The 25,382-nt window shown below is 46.8% G+C and overlaps 2 protein-coding genes and 1 pseudogene across 19 annotated transcripts in view; all 3 read right to left on the bottom strand.

Annotated features, from left to right (window-relative positions):
- Positions 1–1,689: 1,689 nt before the first annotated feature.
- CPNE9 (copine family member 9) lies at positions 1,690–20,746 on the bottom strand. Of its 10 annotated transcripts, none has more exons than XM_016134499.2 (21): positions 20,431–20,742; positions 19,843–19,883; positions 19,677–19,723; positions 19,466–19,569; positions 18,948–18,984; positions 18,717–18,719; positions 18,383–18,459; positions 14,718–14,781; positions 14,499–14,602; positions 14,142–14,246; positions 12,311–12,352; positions 11,895–11,970; positions 11,729–11,782; positions 11,282–11,343; positions 10,650–10,696; positions 9,549–9,730; positions 9,152–9,279; positions 4,746–4,848; positions 4,106–4,163; positions 3,648–3,721; positions 1,690–2,087 (listed from the first exon to the last, which is right to left on the bottom strand). In XM_016134499.2, exons 1-21 carry the CDS (start codon positions 20,496–20,498, stop codon positions 1,902–1,904), a joined length of 1,662 nt encoding a protein of 553 aa, XP_015989985.1. In that variant the 5' UTR covers positions 20,499–20,742; the 3' UTR covers positions 1,690–1,901. The 10 variants fall into 10 exon arrangements, with proteins under 10 accessions (XP_015989985.1, XP_015989980.2, XP_015989982.2 ...); XM_016134497.2 differs by having other exon boundaries at positions 1,699–2,087; positions 18,717–18,782; positions 20,431–20,743; XM_016134494.2 differs by lacking the exon at positions 3,648–3,721 and having other exon boundaries at positions 18,717–18,782; positions 20,431–20,745.
- On the bottom strand, positions 12,368–13,853 carry LOC107504876 (annotated as a pseudogene).
- A 1,036-nt stretch (positions 20,747–21,782) lies between the features above and the next one.
- Positions 21,783–25,382, bottom strand: part of MTMR14 (myotubularin related protein 14) — a 44,424-nt gene continuing 40,824 nt past the window's right edge. For 5 of the 9 annotated variants that reach the window (XM_016134511.2, XM_016134507.2, XM_016134510.2 and 2 more), the window contains one exon: positions 21,783–22,380. In XM_016134511.2, coding sequence (XP_015989997.1) covers positions 22,197–22,380 — 184 coding nt within the window. In that variant the 3' untranslated portion in view covers positions 21,783–22,196. Of the gene's footprint in view, positions 22,381–22,576; positions 22,717–25,382 lie in introns of all 9 variants that reach the window. The other 4 variants (XM_036219199.1, XM_036219201.1, XM_036219200.1 and 1 more) reach the window with 4 other exon arrangements.

The following is a 25,382-nucleotide window of genomic DNA, read 5'->3' as shown; positions in this document are numbered from 1 at the left end:
CACGGACGGTGAGCGCGGAGCTGGGCGTGAGGAGCCCGCCCTTCTCCCTTCCCCCTCTGCCTCCTCCCTCTCTTCTTCCTCCCTCCTGCTGGCGCCGCGGCTGCGGTAGGGACCTGGCCTTGGTCTCGGAGGAAGGCGGCGAGGCGGAGCCGGAGCCACGGGGCGGGGCTGGGGGCAGGGCCGGGAGCAGGAGGGACGCGGGCTGGAGCCTAAGGGAGGCCGGGAGTTATGGGTAGGGGCGGGGCGGGGCTGGAAGAGATTGAACCAGACTACGGAGCAAGGTTTGCGGAGAGTGGGCGGGGCCATCTGTAAAGCGGGTCCTGGTAAAGAGACTAGGGACTGAACGGGGACAAAGGGTGGGGCTAAACTGAAGAGCGAGCCTCAGGGAAGAAAGGACGAGGCTATGGATAGGCCTGGGGGGCTAGGTTGAAAGGATAGAGCTGGGAAGGACGAGGCGAGGTTTCAAGAGAAGGGGAGGGGCTTCGGAAAGGCAAAGGGGTGGGACTGGAGAGAAAGGGCGGGGCCGAGCTAGTGATAACGGGGCGTGGCCGAAGGAGAGGTTAAAAAGCTTGAGAAAGGTAAAGGAGCGGGACTGGAAGGAAGGTGTGGACCCGAAGGAAGGGGACGGATTTGGGGAGGTGCCGAAGGCTGTTGGCGAGTTAAAGGGCTTGTGTACGGTAAAATGGGATTCAGATACCTAGAATCCTGTAGGTTGGCGGGGAAATGCATCATGGCTACGGGTTGCCGATTGGAAGATGGTCTCGAAACAAAGCTGATTTTAATGTGGCTGGGCCACTAAATACCTGTGAACTAGGGCAAGTTGTTAAATTCTCCCTACCTCAAATTTTTTATTTGTAAAGCAGAGCTCGGAAGCTTTATTGTCAGTTCTTGGTGCCTTTGGAAAACTTGGGTGCCAGAGGGAGACCACTTGTTAAATAATGCTTGTTGCTGAACTTCTTCAGTTTTGCTATCAAAGAAAAGCGTGAAAGGGTCTTCCATGGTTGTGGGACAAAGACCAAAGGGTCTGGAAGCTTCTATTTTATCTTAATGCATATCTCGCATTCAACCCACTATAATGTTCGTGTTTTTGTATACAGTGTCTTCCAAAAACCATCTTAATAAAATCAAACGTTCTAAGTTGTTTGCTGGTTAAGATCTTGGGATCTGGAGTCAAACTGATGAGTTCTCTTCATTAAATGACTTAATCTGTCTGAACCTCAGTTTCCTCACTTGTAAAATGGAGATAAAATATAGTGCCTACTTCACAGGATTGTTGTGAGGATTAAATAAGATGATCATAAATCGCATAGCATAGTGTTTGATATGTATTTACTCAACATATTAGCTTTTTTAAATTATTATTATTATCCTCATACAAAAAACTCAGAATGGGTCAGAGCAGTTACACAGTTATTTTACAGCGAATTCATTTTGAGGTCAAGAACCCCTTTGAAGGCCTGATGAATGCTACAGCCTCGCTCCTCAGAAAAAAAAGAAAAACATACAAAGGCATGCACAGTTTCACTTATCATTTCTGAAAGTGTTCAAATGTCTAACGAAATGATTGGATGGCTGTGTATTAGGATGGGGATGAACCCAGCTGAAGCCATTCTTGCTCCCTCTTCCTCTTGGTGTGGTGCCAGGCTCTGGGTTCCCCAGCCTCCCTCCCAAAGACTCGTGCAACAGAGGTAAAGATAAGCTTTATTATTGGCATGAAGGCAGGGAAATGGTGACAGCGCCAGACCCTTCTGTGGGCGAGGGGGCAGAGGGCTTGACCAGCCAGCACTGATCCTCCAAGCTGGCCTCCCAATGAGTTCCAGGGCTCCATATGCCTCTGGCTTTCAGCAGAAGCAGTGGGTGGGCAGGTAGGCAGACTGCTAGGCATAGGATAAGTTGGCTCCTCACGGCTGCTCTGGAGCTGAGGTTGGGCTGGGGTTGGCAGGGGGTGGGGGACGAGGCTGGATGTCTCTGGTGCGCATATAGGACAGCAGCTGCTCTGGGATCTCTGCCAGCACATCCTTGGCTAGTCGGGCCATGCTCAGCACCTGGTTCCCTGATCGGTCGACATAGTCTCGGAAAGGGACAAACTGGGACAGGCACAGATAATCAATCAGGTGTGAGTGGTGACCAGGAGAAAGGACCCCTAATATCTCTTTACAAATATCACACTGTTTCCCTCTGTCTTGGGCAGCTTTCTACTTTTGCTTTCTCCCCACCCACTTTTTTATCTTCCAGTTTGTATTCACCCTCATCCCACTCCAGTTTGGCGTCACGGAGTTTACTGAAACTATTTTTGCTAATATTGTCAGCAGCCCCATGTTCCTCAATCAGTCCAGTAGATAGTAATTGCCAGTCCTTAGCTTTCCATTACATTTGGCCATAATCTTCCTGGACACATCTCTGCTCTTGACATACCACACTGTGGGATTTTCTCCTACCTTTCTGGATGCTTTCGTTCCTAATCCCCACCTCCTTCCCCAATTGCTCTGGATATACCTGATCTCTAAACTGGTACTTCTCTCTCTCAGTTGTCTTCCTGGGTGATTTTATATACTTCATGACTTTTAGAACTATTCCCTTATAACTCCCAACTTTATATATCTATCTCTAACCTCTTTTTTAAGGTCCAGGGCTACATACTTAGTTGCCCATATCACGTCTCCTTTCAGTTATCTTAGATACCTCAAACCCAATGTTTTCACAGCTGAATTCTAGCCGTTTCTGCCAAATCTACTCCTCCTTCAGCTTTTTCCTTCCCAATAAATGGGACTATCGCTTACCTAGTTGCTCAAGCTAGAAAACTGAGAATTATCCTTGAAACCCCCCTCATGCTCCAACCCCATTTACTCAAATCATCAGCTCTTGGAAAAAAATTTTTAAATATAATCTTTTGAACTTGCTTTTTCTCTCAGTCCTCACTGCTTCCATTCCCATTCCAGATCCCTATTGTCTCTCCTCTGCTACTTCAAAGGCTTCTCTCTCACCCTGCTTCAGTCTACCCTCCATGAAGCAGAGATCCTCTTAAAACGGATGTCTCATCATCTTACTTTCCTATGTAAAATTCTTCAAAAGCTTTCCAATTCTTTTAGAATAAAACCCCAAAATCTTCACTGACAAGGTCTTGGCTTCCTTTTTCTCTCACTCATTGTGATCCTGCTACCTTGGCCTCTTGCCTTTTCCATGATTGGGCCAATTCTTCTTAGCTCCAGGGCATTCTCACATGCTGCTCCTCTGTCTGTAATGCTTATATCCTCCTTTGGGTTTCAGCTCAAATATCATTTCCTCATAGAAGACTGCCCTGCCTACCCTACCTAAGACAGTTCTTTGTTATAGGCTCTCATAGTGGCATTTGCTGTTTTCTGGAGCACTTAGCACAATCTAATGAGATATTTAGCTGTGTGATTATTATTGGTTGCCTCCTCTAGAAGGCAGGGGCTTTGGTGATCTCCTACATTATGGATCCACACTGGCTGTAGCAACCTGCCTGTCTCTCACAAAGATTTTCAATAAATGCAGGAAGGCTGAAAGAATAAGGGGGAGAAAGGCAGGTGATTAAGAAGGCAGTAAGGTAGGGTGGCTGCCAGCTTAGTCTGTCCTTCCCACCATGCCTTTCAGCACCATGACTTCCTCTCTCTGGTCAGGTCTACCTGAACGATGTCCCGCTCTGCGTAGCGTCCCCTAGAGGACACGCGCACGTCATCACCATCCAACTCTTCCATTGCTGCAGAAAAGACACCCCTCAGCTGGTTGGCTTCTCCCACATCAACCCATGCTGCCCTCCTCCCTCTTCGCTCCCCTTTGGAGTCATCATGAGAATGCCTAATGGTTGTATCAAAATCCTACAAATATTAGGCATTGTTATAGAGTTATTTTGCCTTCCCACACATTTCATCCTGCCAGGAATCCCAGGAGGGAAGTATTCGTATCAACAGCCTCAGTTATCATGAGGAAACGGGTTCAGAAGAGGTCTGTGACTTGGCCAAGGTCCAACACAGGCAACCATATATCATTTTCGTAAGGCAGGCCTGGGTGCCTGGGTACCCAAATTCTGCTCTATTTTCCCCAGTTCTTGGTCTCATTCATGGTCACCCCCCATTCTACTCACCCTCAAACATGGCTGGTCCCACACCAACAATAATGATAGACATGGGCAGTGAAGAGGCCTGTGAGGGAAAGAGGGTAAATGGCTAGGGTGAGCAGCCATTATAAGGGAGGTGGCTGTGGAAGGACAATTCTCTGTGCATATGTCACATTTCTGTACATCTTGCAAGCAGAGGCGGTGATTCCTTTTGTCCCAGACTATCTTTTCCGGGACGCCTGCATAACAAACAGCCTTGAAAAATAAGGTGTCTTCCTTTAGAACAAAGGCCAGTTTCGTTTGTTGTCCAGTATAATAAAAGGTCTTACACTGGAACAAAGGGCAGGCATGCTTCCTGCCCATTATAAAAGATTTGGGTTCCCTAAATTCAGGGTTGCTGTCCTATAAAGCAACTGACTATGGATGCAGGTGTAATCTGGCCCTCTGCACATCATCTTCTGGGAATTGGGACTTAGAGAATCAGAGAAAATGCTGATACTTGAGCTACTGCTATTGCCGGGAATAACAAAGTCCACTAGTCTTGTGTCTTCTGCCAGCATCCACGAAATTGGAAGGCTAACTCGTTAGCTTGCAAGTAGGGTAAAACTTCAGTCCCATCACAGTTATTAACAGTAACCCCTCCCTGCCAAGCCCTCCTCAGACTCACACTGACGATGGCCTCCTTCGTCTGTGTCATGTCAGAGATGACCCCGTCAGTGATGATGAGCAGAACATAGTACTGGGAACCATCAGAAATCTTGGCTGCAGCCCTGGGTGAGAGGCCAAGAAAAGAATCCAGCTGAAAGCCCAGAGATGCCAAGGGGAACACCCCACCCCTAAAATTTCCACAGCCAGAGTGTAAGCAGCAGGCAAGGACTGGGGCTTCTGAAGCTCATGCTCCTTTCCCAGACCTGGCTGCCTCCCCCTGTTTGTCATCCTTTCAGTAACATTTTTGGAGCACTTACTATGGTAGGTTCTGCGTTAGGCACTGAAGGTACACCACGAGAAAAAACAAATCTATCCCAGCCCTCTCAAGGGAGGTAGACATTGATCCAAGAATCACTGAAATAGGTATAAAATTACACTTGTGATGAGTGCTGTGATAGAAAGGGATGCTGCTATGACAGTGTATAGTAGGGGATCCTGACATAGTCCAGGAGGTCAGTGAAGGATATCCTTCTTTAAGGATATGATGTTTAAGGATGAAGGAGAGGCTAATTGAAGGGGAATCATTCCAGGCAGAGGCAATAACATGGACAAAGGTCCTGTGTTAGTACTGAAGGAAGCCCACCCTGTCTGAAGCCCAGAAAGTGAGGTAAGTAGAGTAGACCATGTAGCCGAGGTAGAGCAGGAGCCAGACCACACAGGGCTTTTCGGCTCCTGGAAAGATTTTGGTATTAATGCAAGAGCAAGACCAAATGCTGAAGGCCTCTTTTTTTTCCCTCTCTCACCTATTTCTTCTCTTTCCCTTCTCCCCTCTGCTGACCATATCCCATTGTCTGGGCTGCTGGGTCCTCAACCAGTCTAATAGCTACTCCCAGAACTCCTTTTCCTTCTCTTAGCATCAATCTTTGAATTCAAGATTTTTCTATCTGAAAGGACTTCAGAAGTCATTGAGTCCAGTTCTCTTATTTTATAAATAAGAAAAAGAGAGCACACAGGTCATGGCAGACCTTGGTCTCTTGACTTCCAGTCTCGGGCTCTGCATTGGTTGGAAAAGATGGGGCTATACTATCCAATAAAGTAGTTCCTAAGCCATATGTGGCTATTGAAATTTAAATTAATTAAGTTAAATAGAATTAAACATTGAGTTCCTTGTTCACCCTAGCCATGTTTTAAATGCTCAATATCCATATGCAGCTGGTGGCTACCACACTGGACATCACAGATATAGAGCATTTCCATCATTGTAGAAATTTCTATTGGACTGTGCTGGTAGTTACGCTTGATATAAAAATCAGAGGAAAGCATGATGAGTAGAGAATTTAAATAGCTATGGCTCAGTTTGTCCAGAGCCTAGGATGGGATTGGATCATAATTCTCCTTAGTAGTCCCTGCTCCCTTCCTGAATTCTGGCCACAGCCTCTTCATAGACCTGGACTGGTACTATTTCCTTTCAACCACTCGTTTTACCAATAGTCATTGCACACCTGCTATGAATCAGGTACCAAGCTCAGTGCTGAGCATGCAGCAGAGAATAGGATATTGTCCTGGGGGAAATGGATGATTACACCATTAAGATACATTGAGGTTAGGCCTTTGAGGACATGATATCTAACCTAAGACCTGAAAAATGAGTAAGAGTTAACCAGCTGAAGGTGGTGGTAGGGGGATGGGAAGGTAAAGGGAAAAGTGCTCCGGAGAGAGGGTTTACATGTTCAAACCAACAGAGAGCATGCTCTGGTGGCACATATAGGCGCATAGAAGAGAGATGAGGCTGACGCAGTGGGTGAAGGCCTACTCATGAAAGGATTTGTAAGCCAGGGGCAGTGGGAGGCATAGAAGGGTATAGAGGTATCAGAGGTACATCTTTGGCTTCCTATAAATACCTGGCATTACCAGGGACATTTAGACCTAGAGATTGGTGACTGGCTGGAGGAGGCCAGTCTGTGCCCCACTTGGCTATTGTATAGGAAAAAACAAAGAATCATCTGTGATCATCAAAATTATAGCTGCACATTCGACATGCATGATCTAATTTAATTCTCATCACCATTCTATGAGGGAGGCTCATTTTTTCCCCTATTTTTTTTTGTTCTTTGTTTTTTTAAAAAATTATTTTAAAAATGAGAAAACTGCAGTTCAAAGACATTAAGTGGCATCCCCAAGGGATGGCGAAGCCATAGTTCAAACCCATGCTTGACCAATGGAGCCTAAAGTCTGAATTCTTGATGCCCTCACTTTCCATTCCCATTCTGCTCTTTAGATACTCCTCCATTCCATATACACCACACATTCTGGTCCTAGTATATTAGTCACTGTTTCCTGAGCTTGCCTTTTCATGCCAGTGTGCTTTTCACATGCAGTTCCTTCTACCAGGCTTATTCTACTCCTATCTTTGGTAAAGTCCTACTTGCCCTCTAGACTCAGCCATGCATTCCCCTCCATGAGTAGGCTACCTTGAGTTTCTCAAACTAGGTTATACCCTCCCCTTTTCTCCCTCCACTGTCTAGGATACCACCCACCAAGATAGGTTATCTGTCCTAAATGGGTTCTCACACCCCTGAGGGTACCAGCTCATGTGCCCAGGGGGACCCAAGGCCACAGAATACCTGGAGCATCCATTCTGCTGTATGACCTTGTAGGTAAAGCTAGATGACTCTAAGTATATTTCAAACACCTTTTTATTTTTTCTAAATTAAAGCAAACATGGACACTGTGTGAGAAGAATGTAAAATTTGCATGAATTTTTAAAATAAAATATAGGGACTTCAAAGACATTTTCAGTCTGGCTGCTTTCGGCTGCGCCCCCAGATTCCCCTGGGGGAAGCAGTTGCTTGCCTTTGCTGACAGGCGACTTCCTGGAAAAGTCTGCAAAGCTCTGGACTACAGAAGGTAATGATTTATTTATATTTCTGTCTCTTGCACCAAGGCGGGAGCTCCCAAGGGCAGAGACAAGATCTGATTCATCTGTGAGTCTCCAGTGCCCCAGCAGAGAGCTGAGCACACGGAAGATGCCCTTTGAATAGTAATAATGATAATAATAGTAACAGTAATAGCTAACACCTATAGCACTTAAGATGTGCCAGGTACTTTTCTAAGAGGTTGATATACTAATTTAGTTAGTCCTCACAACACCGCTATGATGTGGGTATTATTATCCCCATTTTACAATTGTGGAAACAAGCACAGGGAGGTTAAGAGTTTTGCCCAAAGTCACACAGCTAGTGAGTTAAAATGTTACATTGCCCATTTACTCAATGTTTATTGAATGAATGAATGAATGAGTCAGTGAACTTGCCCAAGATAATATTTAGGTCTGTTTAATAACAACAAAAGAATATATTCAGGCTCCAATATTAAGTGAAAAAATCAGTAATGAAATAATACATGTAATTTGACTGCAATTCTTGATGCATAAGGGAAAGAGTGTCAAGAACTATATGTACATCCACATTCCCATGGGCAGTATTCTGGGTGATTTCTTATTTTTATTCCTGAAATTTTCTACAGCAATGTTATATTACTTTTACAATTAAATAAACTACATCCTTTTTATGAATTAGAAAATAAATAAATCTTTATTAGGGAAAAAGGAAGGCTATGGACAGATATATAAATCTCTCTGAAATGCTTCCGCTTTTATTTTTTTGTTGTTGTTTTATCTTTTTACTTTCAAGCTCTCTTAGGTACTTTGTTTTAGTTGGGTCTCCTCTATTCAGAATGTAGTACAGTTTACTTTTTAAAATTCTATCAGGGAATCTTTTAGTAGGTGAGCTTATCCAACTTATGTTTGGTTTTAGTTCTGTCATTTAATTTTATTTGCATTTAAAAATAATTTGATATGTGATTTAGGTTTTCTTTACTTTGTATATTTTTCTGAAAACTTACTCTTTTATATTTAGAAGTTACTCTTATTTTTAATCTACTATTTATTGAGCACTTACTATGGGCCAGATGCTAATTTTTATATTGTTATTTAATTTTCACCTCCCAATAACCCTATGAAGAAGGTACTGTTGTTATCCATTATTCCACCCACTTACAGGGATGAAATGGAGGTTTAGAAAGGCTAAATTACTTTAGGTTACATAGTGAGTGGTGGAGCTAGGATCACTCCAAGATCTAATGCCAAAGCTTTTAACTTAACTGTTGTGCTATGGGCCCTTCTCTCTTTCCCCTAAACTTGAGGCTTGGGTTGTTCCCAAGGAATGGGACTAGGGTAATTTGTTGACACCATCTCTGCCCAAAGTAAGGCATTACGTAACCTCTTTATACCAAAGCCTGGCCAACACAAACTTTTAGCCTCTTCTTAAAGCCCAAGTCCACCCAAGAGTGGTCCTGATTATTTTTGGGAAGTCAGTCCCTGTCTGGGTCCCCTCATTCTCCCCAGCCCCCACCAGGTTCCCTTACCTGGCCACCTGGTTGATGACAGGAGCAAAGTAGGTGGGCCCGTAGAGCTGCACTGTGCGCAAGCTCTGGAAGTAGCTCTCCAGCACGCCCTCAATGCCCGCACAGTTGGGGTCCTCATCATTGTTGTTCTGTCAGGGAAGATGCCCTGCTGGGCTGAGCCCATGTGGAGTATACCCAAGAGTGCTCTGGTCCCAGCTCACTCCTTCCTTTTCCCATCACCCTTTCATGCTCCCCTCCAAACTCCAGCCCTGCTCCCCTCCCTGCTCTTCTACCCTATCATAGCTTCCTGCTCCTTACAGGTCCGTGACCCTTAGGAGAAATGTAAATAGAAGAAATTTGTCAACTTGGGTGGGCCAGAAGCCAGGACATGGAGTATAGGCTCTGGCCCATATCATACCAGGGGAAATTGATGGGAGATCCGTCCCTCTGGGGGCAGCTTGGCCCCAAAGCCGTAGGCTGGGAAGAGTTTGTCACTGTCATAGTCCTGGATGATTTCTCCCACTGCCTTCAGGGCCATGGCATAGGCGCTGAGCTGGTAGGGACTCATGTAGTGCAGGGAGGTGGGCTGCAGGGGATTCCCTGTAGGGACACAGGAGCCCAGCCTCATGGCCACCTTGCTCATCCACCTATTCACCTGCCTGCCTATCCTTATATGCATCCATCTACCTGTCTATTCATCTACTCTTTCTTTACCCATGTACTCCCTTATTATTTTACCCACCATCCATAAATTCATCTATCTATCCACTCATCAATCCACATATTTATCCATCTACTTATACAGCCATTTACCCATCTACTGGCATAAATCCATTTTTCAATCTACCTATCCATCTCTATCCATCTGCCTTCCTGTTCTCTTATCCAACTGTCCGCCCACCTTCCCATCCATCTATCCACCCACTTGTTCACCTGCCATTTCTCTTCCTTTCTCATCTATCCATACAGCCATATTCTTTTGTCTACCCATCCATCCATCCCTATCCATTCCATTCATTCACTTATCTGTCTATCCTCATATAGATCCTTCCACCTGTCCACTCATTCATTCCCCATCTACTTACCTGTTGTTTCTCCAGTTTAAACATCTGTCCATTCACATACCCATCCATACATACTACTGTGCTCACTCACCAACCCATCTACCTTTTCTGTTCGCCTGACTACCCATGCAGTCATTACTCACCATCCATTCATCTATCTGTCTCTCCTTCTACCCCTATTCTCTCCATCTATTGATTTTATCATCCACTTCTCGAGCTATCTACCTTTTCAACTTTTTTGACCCATTTACCCACCTATTTTCCTATACCCTCTGCCCACCCTTATACCCAGTAATCTCCCCAACACTCCTGCCCTAGTACGAGCCCGGCTGGGCTCTTCCTCAAGCCTCAACTTCCTGGGTAGTTGAACTCTTATCCCTAGTTTGAAATCCAGGCCAATCCTTAAGGACTTCCTTAGAATTCCTCCATATCCCATTCCCCCATCCATGCCTCACCATTTGAAGCTGTGAAGTCAATGGCTACTGTGAAGTTCAGCTGTGTCCTGTCAGGGAAGTAGATGGATTGAGAAGTGAGGGACTAGTACTCATACCAGAATTTCTCAAACACAAATGTGCATATGAATCACCTGGGGATTGTGTTAAAATGTAGATTCTGATCTGGATGGTCTGGGTGGAACCCAAGACTCTGCATTTCATACAAACTCCCAAGTGATGCAGATGCTGCTAGTCCATGGAGCACACTTTGGGTAGCAGAATTAAATCCCCACTGTGTGACAAGTGTGTACATTTCTCAGGTTTGCCTGCCTCCACTTAACCAGGCTTTTTCTTTCTCTCAGCCTCTTCCTCTTGCCTGTCCATAACTTTTGTCTGCGTCCCAGTCAGATTACTGGGGCATTCTTTGAAGATGTCAGATTACTGGCATCCTCCCAGGGGGGACTAGAAACTAGAGATGAAGTTCCAGGAAGAGATCTAAGATAACCAACATTATGCATTTTAGTTTGCTAAATATTTTAAAGTTTATATCTATGATCTCATTGGACCTTGACCATTCATAAATACAAAAAAGACTGAGGCTCAGAACTGGGAGGAACTCATTATTTTAGCCCAGAGTTTGGCTTTTGACTCACCCTCCCTTGATGTAATCGACAAAAGTGAATTCAGAGTCCACAGAGAAGGAGAGCAGCGTCACCTGTGGGACAGAAGAGGCAGCCCTGCTACTTTGGAAAGGACAATGGGGGTAGCAGAGGGAGAGAGGCATGATGTATCCAATACTGTCCAGTTTCAGAAAGGACAAAAAGGGGAAGCTGATGGAAACATATTTGGATTTCCAAAAGTATATTAAATTGAGAAATACAAGTTAGGTTTAAAAACATTCTGCAAAAGATTAAAGATCAAAAAATTTCCACAGGTGAGAAAAAAAGAAAAACTTAAATGGTGCCACCTTATGCCAAACATAACTAATCCAAGAAATCTGTGCCCACAGACTTACTGTATCCCCAACATTTGTCATGCTATGTCAATGGAAATAGAAACAGAAGGATCCAGGGAGGGCCAGAGCTCTAGGAAGCACTCACAGTTCCCGAATTGACATATTTCTTCTTCTTACATTTCTTCCGAGGGTTAAGTACCTAAGTGAAGAAGAGAATGGTGATGGTGTGAAAAAGAGGAAGAGAAGTACAGACTGAGTACAGTAGGATGGAGAGAGGACCTGGGTAACCTGAACAGGGCTGGAATTCTCACCTCATACACTGTGAACTGGTTCTGGGCCTTGCTCAGCTCCCGGTAGCTGGTGGTAAACTCACCGATGAAGTCATGGCTGCAATGAGGCCAGTTGTGGGTGAGCAGCAGCAGCTCCTGGCCTGGAGCCAGCCCTAAACCAGCCTTTTATTCTCACTATCCCCTGCTTCTACTTGAGCTGTGGGGCATTGGGGCTGGGGCCAAAAGAGGGGCCAAGCTAAAGTGAAGAGAAGGGAAGAGACAGTGTGCCAGAGAGACAACTGAGGGGATCAGTTGTATCCAAGATCCTGGCATCTATCATCGCCCTTTCTGGCTCCCAAAGCCACTTAGGGGTTCCTAGTGAATGTACTACCTATTATAGGTAACTGTTTGGATTAAGTAAGTACAAGAGAAGGCAGTACCATGGGGGGCAGTTCTACCTTCCATCCCGGTCCCAGTCGTACACATCAATCTTCACTGTTCTGAAATGCAGAAGATAAAATAGGCTGGGTGTGTATGATAAATCCTAGAGACACTCTCACCCAAAATCATACACAAATCATCCTCCCATCCACCCATTAGTCCTTTCGTCAACCTTCCTCCCATTTGTCGATCTGTTCATTCATCAATTCATGCACAAACCCAACCATCTACTGCTGCTACCTCCAATACAACTACAGCTGCTGTTTGTACCACTATTGCTATTCTTTATCATTCATTGAGTCTTTTTTCTTTTCTTTTTTTTTAAATAAAAACAATCCTATAGCATTTATTTTCATCTGGTAATAACACAAGGGTAATCAAAGCAATGTGAATAAATGTTTAAGAACTATACTCTCAACAGAGGACACCTAAAAAACATTAACTGTATTGCCTTCTCAATAATTTCTCACTTCATCAGTTATTCTAGTTGGAGACACTTTGGAGCAGAGTAATATTATCTCCTGTAAGTATGATTCAACCCAGCTGTTTTCTTGACTTTGTTTTAGAATTAATCTCTTCTGCATCATCTAATCAAAACCAACGACACAGCTCTCTATCTGCATAGTCACTTGCTCATAAAGCCACACCTGAATCCGAGATCTATTTTGGAAGTATCTGAAGATCAAGTTGATGGGCTGCACCATCACCTTCTTCACTTTTTGGCCCTAGCCACAGTAAGCCATATATACATTCCAAGCATTGTTCTCAGCACTTTCATAGTCTCATTTAATTTAACAACCACTTTATGAAGTAAGTACTATTATTCTTATTTTTGGATAAGGAAACTGAGGTACAAAAAATAGTAACTTGACTAAGAACCATAACTAGTAAGTGACTGAGTTTACATTTAAAATCAGACATCCTGGTTCCAAAGACCTTGCTCTGAACTAACTATGCCTAAATAATCCCCATATGACCATCTATCTATGTGGCAGTATACATTTAACCACATCTCTATCTAGCCATCCATTTGCCTATATATTTGCCAGTTCAATTACCTATCAGTCCCTACCTTTGTCCATCCATCTAACAATAATCTAGCCATTCACCAACTCACTGATGCATACAAACATCCATCTGTCTTTCCATTTATCAATTCCACCAAACACCCAACCATCTGATACCTGTCCATCTAATATTCCATTAATCTATATAACCATCCGTTTATGTGCCCACCCACCTACTCCATACTGCCCATTTCTTAGTTCATATGGCCAGCCTATCCATCTTCTTTATACTCATCCATCAACTAATCTATCCTTCCATCTACCATCTATTCATCTGTCCATCCATCTACCTGTAACTCCACTTATTTATCCTCCTGTTTTTCCAATCATGCCTCTGCCTCTCTATACACCAGTCTCTCATATACTCATCTATTCATTTATTCACTTACTCATCCATCCATATTAATCCATCCATCATCTGTCCATCCACTAATCCACCTGTCAACTCACCCACCAATCCTCTTATACGCCCATCCATATACTCATCCATCCAGTCACCAGCTCATTCATCCATCCAACCATCCATCTATGTATCTGCTCATTTATTTTTTCATTTGCCCTTTCTTCTACTCATCATTCCATCCACCCACCCACCCACCCACCAATCCATCCATGTGGCTATCCATCTACTTCCCATTGCACCCATCTTCATGACTGAAACTCTGTCTCACTGAACAGGATCCTCCAACATTATTAGGATACTTCTGCCATCATTCTGGGGGCCAGGAACCCCACTGTTAGGCCTTGGTTCCCTTACTCCTTAGCTTATGCTGAAGCACACCTGTCATAGTCTCCATTGCACAGTGCCCGCACAGGGATGCTGAAGGGCTGCCACACAGGGTTCAATGTGTTTTTCACAACCTCTGTCTTGTGGCAGATGGTGAACCTGGAGAGGAACAAGAGGATTAGAACCAACCTTTGAGGTAGGATTGAACCCAGAAACAGGGCCTGATACTCTTGGAGATTCCTCAAATTCTCCCACTTCTTAAACACATATTGTGTGCTGCTTTGAGTGAATTCTGGATTCAGGTCCTGGTGAAATCTAAGCTGCCCCATGCCCAGGCTCTGCCTAAGAGCCCTACTGGGCTCATGGTCACAGTGGGGTGGCCGGGTGCCATAGGAGTGGATAGTGACTCACGTGCCATCCTCATTGCTCCTATAGAACACAAGGAAGGGGTCTGATTTCCCAAAGAAATCCTTTTTGTCCAGCTTGTTTGCACACAGCTGCATGGTAGCGATGTCCTAGGGATAAAGTTGGGTGTTGACACTCAAATTTTCTATAGCCTCGGACATTCCACTAAAGGGAATTTGGGGAGAGAAGGGAGCCTCCTGGGTCTAGCATGTGGCCCTTACTGACCCGACAATTGCTAAGCTCCTCTGCGGTCAGCAATATGGTCCCACACTTCTTGCCTGGTACACCCCTGGAAGCAGAAAAAGCCTCTTTGTGAGGAAGGGAGAGTAGGCAACAAGGATTGGGGTGGCCAGTCTGGGATTAGGTGGGCCAAGGGATTCAATTTTCCATTTCCTGACAGTCCCCTGAGTATGTCCACCTTCTGTCCTGGGTGGCTCCTAGTGGGGAAGGGCCTAACTTTGACTGGAAAGGGGTCTACAGTCTGGAAGGTTGGAGTTAATGTAGCCTATATAGACATCTATCTCATAATGGTAGCATGGGAAAGACATAGGCTTGAGAGTCCTGGGGAAGTTACGTCCCCTTTCTTTGGGCTCTAGTTTTCTCTTCTCTGAAATGGAAATCATGCCCATGTCTCAGGGCTATGAAGATGTGAAGATATCTAAATGAGTGCAGGCAAGGAAAAGCATTATAGATATGAAGGTGTTTATGTCTCTCAAAGCAGATCCTGGTATCTACTATATGCCAGGCACTGTGCTAGGTATGAATCGGCTAGTTGGTACTCTCCAGCTTTGGTAGACTCTGCCCTCAGGGAGCTTCCAGGGGAAAGTGAGATGTCAAAGCCAATAGGCAAGTAGAGTGTGATATAACAGTCCTGAATGAGGGAGAGGAATTTCTATCCAGGCCTGGGGCAAAGGTCAAAGATGCTGTGCTTTCTGAAGACCGAAGAGTAAAATAAAAAAGACAAAGGAAGACTTAACCTCTCCTGACCCATGTGCATGAAGAATGCAGACCAGGACACCCATCGCCAACTTGCCTTGGGTCTCCAAACAGTCAAGAAACAAGGGACCTTGTTGATATGAGCCTGTGAACACTGATCCCCAAAGGGATTTAAAGTGTGGCAGAAAGAAAGCTAGTTCAGGAGTGTCCTGGCTTCGGGTCCTGCCTCCAACTTGCAATTTGATTTTTCCCACCTTTAATATGACAATGTTGAGCCATTTCTTTGACTTCTTCAATCTCTGACTGTGCTTTAGAAAAATGTGATTAGTACAGGGACTCTTTGCCTGCACATCCAGGACAAAGTCATTAATCCTACTCTACTGCCTTCTCGCATCCTCCTTGATGTTCTCCCTCTCCTCCTCACCCAGTGTAAATTCCGATCACTGATTATAATAATCACCACCTTGTGTCCTACCTATCTTCCCTTGCCCTTCTCTTAGTTTGATATACTTTTTGGCAGAACCATAGCCCTAGTTAAATCTAATTCTCTGCCTAACCCATACTGCATCTATGCAACTGAATATGGCCAGAGAAAAATGCACAATCATGCTACCTGGTCTCATTTTAAATGTATGACCACAAACTTCAAGAAGGTCCTTAATAATATTATATATTCCAATTCCCTTCATTTTTCAGTTTTGCTAGATGGCAGTTTCATTCCTCTCTCTTCAAACCTGAACAGCCTCCTCCCCACTCCTCACTCTCAGCCAATGACCTTGTTTCCTACTTCACTGACAAAACTGAAACAAGCAGAAGAGAATGTCCACAGATCTACCACCACACCTTCCCCGCCTCCAGTTTCTTCACTCACACAACTGTGTCTTCCTACCGTTGCTATAAATGACTATCCATGTGCCTATTTATCCCTCCACTGTGTGCTACATTCCATATCCGCTTGCCTACACAAGGACACCATTCCAACAATTCTCCCATCTTTTTGTGATGTCAGTTTTTTAGTTTCTACTGGGTCATTCCCAATAACAGACAAATGTGGTATAGTTTTTCTCATTTTAAAAATTACAAAACTACTCTTGACCTCACTTTCCTCTCTAGCCACCCTTCCTTTTCTCCTCAAGAGGTTTGCAGTAAAACCCCTTGAAAAATTGCTTGACTCCCATTCTTCTCTTCATTCTTTTCTAAACATCTCCAGCTGTTACCCCACCTCTCCTGCAGAACTGCACTTGTTCAGAGTCACCAGTAACTGCCACCTTGCTAAATCCCATGGCCAAAAAAAAAAAAAAAAAAAAAAAAAAAAAAATACAAGTAAGTAAGTAAATCCTGTGGCCAATTCCCAATCTTTACCTTACTTGACCTGTAGCAGCATTTGACATGGTTAGTCACTCTCTCCTCTATGATATATATCCTTCACTTTGCTTCTAGGACAACGCCACCTTCTCTTGGTTCTCTTCCTACTTCATTAATGATCCTTCTTAGTCTCCTTTTCTAGTTCTAATTCCCGGAGTTTCAGTCTTTAGTCTTCTCACTTCTTGCTCACTGCTTTGGTGAGCTCATCTAGTCTCATGGCCTTAAAGAGCATCTAAGACTCATGTATCTTATTGCATGTCCACTCAGATGTCTGATAAAAATTATGAAATTTAACAAATCAGACTGAACTCCAGATGGAAACCCTTTATAACTTACTCCTCTCTCACTTAAAAAAAAAAAATTATTTTATTTTTTTAGCATCTCCGTTTATGGCAACTCCATCCTTCCTGTTGTTCCAGCCAAAGGCCTTGCTGTCATCCTTGATTCCTCTTTCTTTCTCACATTTATATTCAATCTGTCAGGAATCTGTTGGCTCCACCTTCAAGATATATCCAGAATCTGACCACTTTTCCCCTCCTTCACTGCTACCACCTGGATTACTGTAATAGCCTTCCAAATGGCTCTCTGCTTTTACCTTTGTCTACCCAAGGTTTATACTAAATCCAGCAGTCAGCATCATCTTTGAAAGTATCGTCAGATCATGTCACTTCTCTGCTTAGAACCCTTCAGTGATTCCTGACTCAGAATAGAAGCTGAAGTCCCTACAGTGGCTATAAGGCCCTAACTGCTAACTCTCCAACCTCACCTCCTCCTTTCTTCCCCCGTTGCTCACTTGACTCCAACCACGCTGGCCTCTTGCTGCTCTTTGAACATATCAGGCTTTTGCGTTGTCAGTTTCCTCTGCCTAGAACATTCCTCCTCCAGATACTACATGGTTCACTCCCTCACTTCTTTCAGGGCATTGCTCTGAAGTTACCTCTCCAAGAGGCATACCTAACCACTTTGTTGAATATTGCAACTCCCACCCACCCAGCATTTCCAATCCCTCTAAGTCTTCTTCACTTTGCCTTTTCCCCCCTAACAGTTATTGTCTTCTAAAATATTATGTAATTTACTTATTTATTATGTCTATTCTGTAGGCCTCTTCTCCCCTTCTACAGTATAAGCTCCCTGAGAGCAGGAACTTTTGTTTTGTTCACCATTACAACCTAAGTCCCTTGAACAAAGGCTGACACAGAGTATATGCCCGGTAATATTTGTTGAATGGATAAACCCCTAGTGCCTAGCACAGGGTATGGCATACAAAATACTAACATTTAGTGAGTAATGGAAATTCCTGAGAACTCTTTTTAGTGAGGGGAAGCATCCTGGAGGAGAAGAGCTTAAAAGTGGACCTTAAAGGTTGAATCGGACTTAGAAAAAGAATGAGAAGAGAGAGAAAACATATCAGGCCTGAAACCGATCTGAGCAAAACCCTGGAGACTAGAGTTTCTGGACAGGATGATGCGAACCATTGAAATCTCCTGACCCGGGGAATCAGCCTTCACTGCTTCCAGGTCAGCAGTGTCTTTTAGAGGAGAATTTGGAGCACCCACCCTTCCCCCCTCATCCCTTCCAGTTTTGCTCACGTGAGGGGGCGCTCTACGCGGCTGCCCTGGCCTCCGATCACCTCTCCCAGGGCCAGGAAAGCTTGTCCCAGGAAATCCTGCACCGGGACAGGGAATCAGCAAGGCCGGGAGGGGCTAGGGGTGCAGAGTCTCAGCCCGGCCCAGCTGCAACAACCAGGGTGTTCCGAGGCAGCAGGACGTCGCAAGAACCATCGCCTGGCCTGTCCTTTAAAGTGTGTGGGGGGTGCCCCTAAGCAAGCTTCTCTTGGGCCTAGTACTTTAAACTGCTCTCCAGGATGCCATCCCACACCTCACTTCCACCCTCCTCACCCTGCCCAGCCCGGTTCAGCCTCACCTTCTGCGGGTCCCAGCAGCGGCCGAGAAGGAAGAGGAGCAATGAGTAAGAGGCATAGGTGGGAAACTGAGGCAGGAGCAGGAGAGGAGGACCGGGAGAGTGGGTTCGGGCCAAAGAAGGTGGAGAAGAAGGTGGAGTCAGGGTTGAGGGTGTGGGAGGGATCCAGGGAGGGTCGTTTAGCACGGGGAGCGCCGCCTGTGTGTCCAAGCCCGCAAGGGGACGCTCGCTCACCGGTTTGGAGATGTTGGTTTTGGAGTCGACGTTGTACCTGGAAAGAGAGTTGAACCAGTGTGGGGCTGAGCTGGTGGAAGAGAGCCTGGAAAAGGGGTTGTGTTTCGAGTCCTGGTGAAAATTGTGAGTAGAGCGAAGGGCTTGAACCCGAATTTAACCTGGATCTCCTTTGGGGCAAGAGTCAGGGTCAGAAAGGATCAGACCACGAGCGAGGTCTGCTGGGGGCGGGGTCACATGGGGGCGGGACCTAGACGGAGGCGGAGTTAAATTAGGGAGCCTAGTTGCAGGCAGGAGCAAGCCTGGGTAGTGAACTGAATTGTATGTAACCTAAGGGCTGAGCCAAGCTAGATTTGGGGGTGGAGCTAAGACTAGAATGGAGCCCTTCAGAATGGGATCGAACTGGGCCTGAGAGAGGAGCCAGCCCAGGAGGCCAAGTGGAGGCGGAGCCAGCCAGAATTTAGGGTGGATCCAGGTGGGGAGGCGGGGTGGTCCAAGCTAGAATTCTGGGCGGGACTCACACATCGAAGCGCAGATTTTGCTTCTCTTCAAAAAAATAGTCAAGGACAAATTTGCGCACGAAGTCTGGGTTCAGCGTGTTGTCGATCACCTCGGTCCGTCCGAACTGGATCGGGGCGGGCAGGGAAGGTGCCAGGAGTCAGCACGGGGCCTGTAAAGGGGCAGGTGATTCCCGGGGGCAGCTCTGGGCTGGGAGAGGATTCCCCGACTCACCTCCCGCCACTCCTGGCTGGCCCGGCTCTGCGTGTAAAGCACCACCACTGCGGGCGGGAGCAGGGGCAGGGGAGGGGAAGACGTCAGGTCCGTCCGCACCCCCTCCCCGCTCCTCAGTCGCACCCGCGCACCAAGTTCCCCCGCACCCCGCCCTGGTGCCGCCTACTGGGGTCGGACTTGGAGAAGGTGTCGAGGTCCAGCAGGTTCCTAGAAAAAGCAACAGACAGATGGACAGAGGGCGGGTCATCCTGAAGCCCACTGCCTCGATTCTGCCGAGCTGGGTACCGGGGGGAGGCATGGGGCTCAAATCGCACCTCCCTCTCCGATTACTATATCTAACCATGGGTCCGCGTTGTTAGCACCCTGGACAGCACCGGAAATCTCTGTCCAAGGACCGTGTTCCTGCGGACTTGAGGCGTATGAGTCCACACTGTCTCCATGGGCCCAGGAAAGAGAGTGAGCCCCAGAACTTTGTCCTTCAGAGGCCCAGACCCTACTGCATTCTGGCGACCCAGCTTTTGATCCCACAGGCTGAGTGAGCCATCTTTTGCGGGTGGGGCTGTTCAAGGAAACCCCCTCCCCGAACCTGCGAGACTCCCTGGAGTCTGCATCTGAGATTTTCAGCCCTGTACGCTTCTCGCCTCCCCCACCCCCGCCAGCCTCCACCCCCAGTCTAGCTCCTGTCTGCACCGAGCCCCCCGGAGCTGGTTGGGGCCGGGGCAGTATCCAAGCCTTTCTCAGGTAGCCCGCTCACCGGCAGGACACGGTAATTTCAATCTTGGTGGCTGGGACGCTGCGCTCAGAGGCTCCGCTGAGAGACATGGCTGGTTGGGTGGCTGGAGCCGCGGAAAGCTAGAGGCAAGCTAGAGGCGGTGGCAGCGGCGGGGCCAGCCCATGTGCGGTGGTGGCAGCGGCAGTGGCTGCACTCCCTCCAGTCCTGCGTGCTCTCCCACCGCTCACTCCTCCTCTGTGTCCACCAGCGGCAGCGACTCCAGATGGCAACACAGCCCCGCCCAACCCTGCGGGTGGCCCCCGCCCCGTTGGAACAGCCTCTGGCCAGCCGGGAATCTCGTCCAGACCCCAACTTCAGCCTACATCTTGGGAGTCCTTCTGGCACATTTCTCCCAGGCAAAACCAAAGTCCCCCCCTCCCCGCCCCAAAACAAAACTGTCCACGGTGCTGAAGAGTTTGGGGCGCCTGGTAGGCTATAGAGACATTTTCTCTTCCTGATCCCGGCCTGCCTAGGTCTCCGAATAGGAAGTTACATATTTGTTCTCATTCGCTGTGTGACCTTGGGCAAGTTACTCAACATCTCTGTGGCTCAGGATCCTTCCTTATTGGTAGAAAGGCCACAATAGCACCTATTGGGATGTCATAAAATCTTATGAAGTCAACTTGAGAAAAGGTCTGAGCACAGGGGATTGCACCCAGTAAGTTCCAAGAAATGTTCGCTGGTATTATGTCCTTCCTCTGGACATTTGTACCAATGACCTCTTTTGTGTTAAGTCAAAGCTCAGTAAATGGCTGTTAACAGCATAGTATAAAGCCCTTTGCCCAGTTCTTTGAACTCCTTGACTTCATGGTGTTAGAGATGCAAACAGTGAGGATGCAATCCACCCTAGGTCACACTGTAGATGAGGGTGATGGTCATGCAGATCCATCCTCCCCACACCAACTACTGCCTCCAAAGCCCCAGAAGCCAGTCCCTCCACCATAGGCAGGGGCTGCAGGTCACCTGTACCAAGACGGTGCTGCTTGAAGAAATTGTGAAAAATGAATACCCCACCGCATTCCCAGATAAATGAAGGTATCAGCAACCCCAAGTCCAAATTTCAGATAGCTCTAGGAATGTGCATAGATAAACAGACATCCTAGGTGATTAGGGCCCACTCAAATCTGAGGACCATTACTATACCTTAACAGCCTGTGCCCATATGCCCCCACCTCACTGAGGAGACTATCATGGCTCAGGAGGTACCTTAAGTGAGTCTCCAGTTTTCTTTCTGTTTTATCTGCCACTCCCAACCCCTTCTTCCAGCACAAGGACAGTAAGAACCTTCCAAATAACTCCACAAAGACAGCAAACAAATGAGGATGCCAGAGAGCTGCTGTTCGAAAAGACTTTGATTTTATTTTATCAGTGTCAAACTGCCTATTCTCAGTGCAAGTGACTCCTCCTCTCCAGGAAACAACAATGACAAAGGGGTCATCTTTCATGAAGTCTTGGACTCCACAAGGCCCCACAGAAGCTCCATACAGTTCTGGGAGTTGAAGGAAATCCTGGCAAAGACTAGGGTGGGTGGGAGGCAGTGTCAAGAGGGGTGGCGATCACCAGTCAGGAAACTCGGGTTGTAGAACCCTATCCTTGGCCCTGCTTGGCTTTGAGGCTGCCATGTACATGATGGAGAAGGGAGAGTGAGATTTCCCCTGGCTCTGAAGCACTCCTTGGCCGGGCATGGCTTTGATTCTGCTCAAGGCTCAGGTGAGAGAGGAGCAGGAAACTGTCATGGGCTGGCTGCTTCATAAGGTGCTGCTGCTGGTGCCCCGGAATCCAACACCACGAACAAACTGCTCCAACAGGCCGCCAATGGCACCAGAGGGACTGGGGGCTGCTGCCCGAAGCCCCACTGTGCTGCTGTATGCAGCCAAGAAGGCTGAGCGCACCTCCTGCAGCCGAGTCTTCCGCTCATTCAGGGCTGCAAGCCTATGGGGAGGGAAGAAGGGAAAGAATGAATGCATTACTTTGGGGCAGGATCCAACATCCTCATCTTCATGCTACAATGCTTATCCTTCTGTCTTCCCCAGCACAAGCCCAGCATCTGTCCTATGGTCATGCCCCAAATATTGACCATGTTCCCCTCTTAAACCATTCTTCTCAGTATTCAGGCTATTATTCTTACCTAGAAGCAGTACCTTTTATTGGGGCACTGGCTTGCCTTTCCATGGGAAACAACCATCTCTGTGACTGAGGAGAGGGTAAGCCAAGCAGGAAGGAGGTTGCTTCAACAGCTGTTGGCTTCCATTCCTTAGTAAGAACAAACTGAGGAAGAAGTCTTAGACCTAACTGTAAGGAGAGACTCCCAACACCAAGTTGGGTTGACCAAAGGCCTCACCTTTCTTGGGGCCAGTACCTGAAGCATCCTGGGAGAATACTCTTGGCAGTGCCTTGGAGAGGCCAGGGCCCTCACGGGAAATCCTGAGGCTCTAGCTACACCTTCAGTCACTGTGGTCCCCAAGTAAACAGCTAGAAGAGTGCTGCCTCTTCCTTCCCTGACCTCTACAGGCAATGATCACAGATAAAAGATAAGAAGCCACTCTTCCCTTCCTGGCCTGGAACTACAAGAAGGGGAACAAGTGCACAAAAACTCATGCTTATCAATGCATGAATTCCATATGAGGCTGTTTAATACCTTGAAGGGTTCTTTAGTAGAGGCCTGAGGTACCAGCCACATCCAACCTCTGGACTAAAAGGTTATGCAGTCTAGGAGTGGGAGGGATGTGAAATCAGAAGCAAGGTCAAGAACTCACATGGTATTCCCTCTAACTGTTCCCTGGAGAAAGGTGACACACATACATTAGATGAGCCCTCATGTTCCTATCCACCTAAGCACCAAGACTAGCCCTAACCACTAAGTTACTCCAAAATTTTCCCAAAGAGATCAATCCCTAGGTAATCCTTCCAGGAATTTGTCAGAAGCAGCAGAAATGTCTGCAATTCCCTAGCCCAAGTGACTATGCGCCCCTGGGCCTGGGGAACAGATGGAGGTATGAGGATAAATGAGAGTCCTGGATAAGTATGAGAACAGACCTAGGGAAAGTAGATTGGTGGCAGTGATGTGTGTGTCTGTGCATGCATGCATGTGAGAGATGAGTGGGAGAGGGAGCATGGGGCCTGGGGGAAGAAATAAGGAGAGAATAGAGACAGAGGTAGACAGAAAAATGCAGCAGCAGGTTCTAGGGTGAAAAAAAGTCAAATAGTTCACGCAGCAGCACTAAGAAAATGGAACTGATACTGGATTCCTGCAATACCATGAACAACTCAAAAGTCTTTTTTTTGGCACTGGGGGAGACACATGGCCCTAGATCTTCTTAGGTTTCACATAGGCTGGAGACCACTGTGTTCTTCAGCTTTTCTTTAGAGCATACAACCAGGAGAAATTCAGATTAGTAGTTTGTGTTAATGGGGAGCATCCAAAGGTCCATACGGGTGCATTCTCACTGCCCCCTATTTCTGGGAGGCAGAAGGAGAAAGATCACAACATATTTAAAGAAAAGAAGACTGGAGCCCAGAGAGAATATGCAACATACTTGAGGACACACAGCAGGCAACAGGTAGGCAGGGACTGGAGCTACCACAGCGCCATTCCCTCTCAAGAGATGAGCTAATAGGCTTAGAGAAGGCTGATGCCCCAAGACATAGCTGGTGAGCATGACAGCTAGTACGCAGACTAAATTTCTCTGACAACAAAGCCCAAGCACTGAACTCACATACTGTGTGACCTCACTGGAATCAACCCTGACCCCACCCCCACCTTGCAGTCTTGAGGTCCATGAGCTCATGTAGAACCTAGCTCTCTTCTGGGTACCACCAGAACCAAGCAGAATTCTGAACTAGGATCTCAGAGAGCTACCCGAGGTATAAATTGCAGGACCTAGGACTACAGTTGCCCATTTCAGTGGCTAATGCCAGGTAAGTGAGGGGTGTTATCAAGCAGGGGCAGAGATGTCTGTTTCCTCCAGAGATAGCACTTAGGCTGGTATGGCTGAAATAGTTAAGTCCCTACAGAAAGGTGCCTAAACCTAAGGGATCTTGGTTTTCATCTAAGGGCACTAGTGGCCTCCAAAGTTCTTGGGCTACACCCCAGCTGCAGAGCCCCGGCCTGAGTACCATCCTGGAATCCTAAGGTCTAGCCCCTTCCAAATGGCCTCCAAGGGATCCTTCTCAACTCTTCAGGGCAACCTACCTCCCACCCGTCAGCATTCGTGGGTACAAGCTGGATCCTGGTGGTGGGGATGAATGCCCAGTACCTGAAGTTCATTCAGCCCATGGTGGGGAGGTGAAGGCCCTCAGCCATAGCTGAGGAGCAGGCCACTGAGGCTCTCCCCTCACTTGACATCCATGAAGCAGTAGAGCATGCACGGCGGCAAGTGATTGCCGGAGGTAGCCACTCAAGCGGATGCATTATGAGAGTTGGAAGCCCAGTACTAGAGACTTGGAGGGGGAGGATTTTATAGACCTGGGATTTAGTATTGCTCCAATTTTCTTTCCTGACTAGGGGCAAAAGCAGAAGACAAAAGTAGGGGTGGAGGGGAGGTTGGCAAGAAAGCCTTGGTTCTGCTGGGGAGGATCACAGCCCTCGGGCTAATCCATCCTGGCTCTGGTCTCCACCATATACCAATCTCCACTACCTCACTGTTCTGATTTCAAAGGATTCTCCTGTCAGGCAAAGCCTTGGACAGAAATAGAATCTTCTATAGTTAGTTACAGTCCAGCCAGCTTTCCCTCAGGGTGTGCCCTGAGACACCCGTAGATGGGTTCTGGAGGCTGGGGAGAGTGATCGCATACTCCAATGCACTTCCTGAGCAGCCCATAAGGCCTCCTCCTTCATACCTCAGGGGTCAATGAGCACGGAGGTATAGCTACGGCACTGAAGTGGGGCACAAATCCCAGGCCAGGTCCCTGGGTCTGGCTGCTGCCTCATTCTT

Source organism: Rousettus aegyptiacus, unplaced genomic scaffold (assembly GCF_014176215.1).
Source record: "Rousettus aegyptiacus isolate mRouAeg1 unplaced genomic scaffold, mRouAeg1.p scaffold_m13_p_4, whole genome shotgun sequence".
Lineage (NCBI taxonomy): Eukaryota > Metazoa > Chordata > Mammalia > Chiroptera > Pteropodidae > Rousettus > Rousettus aegyptiacus.
This window is presented reverse-complemented; position numbering and strand designations above follow the sequence as displayed.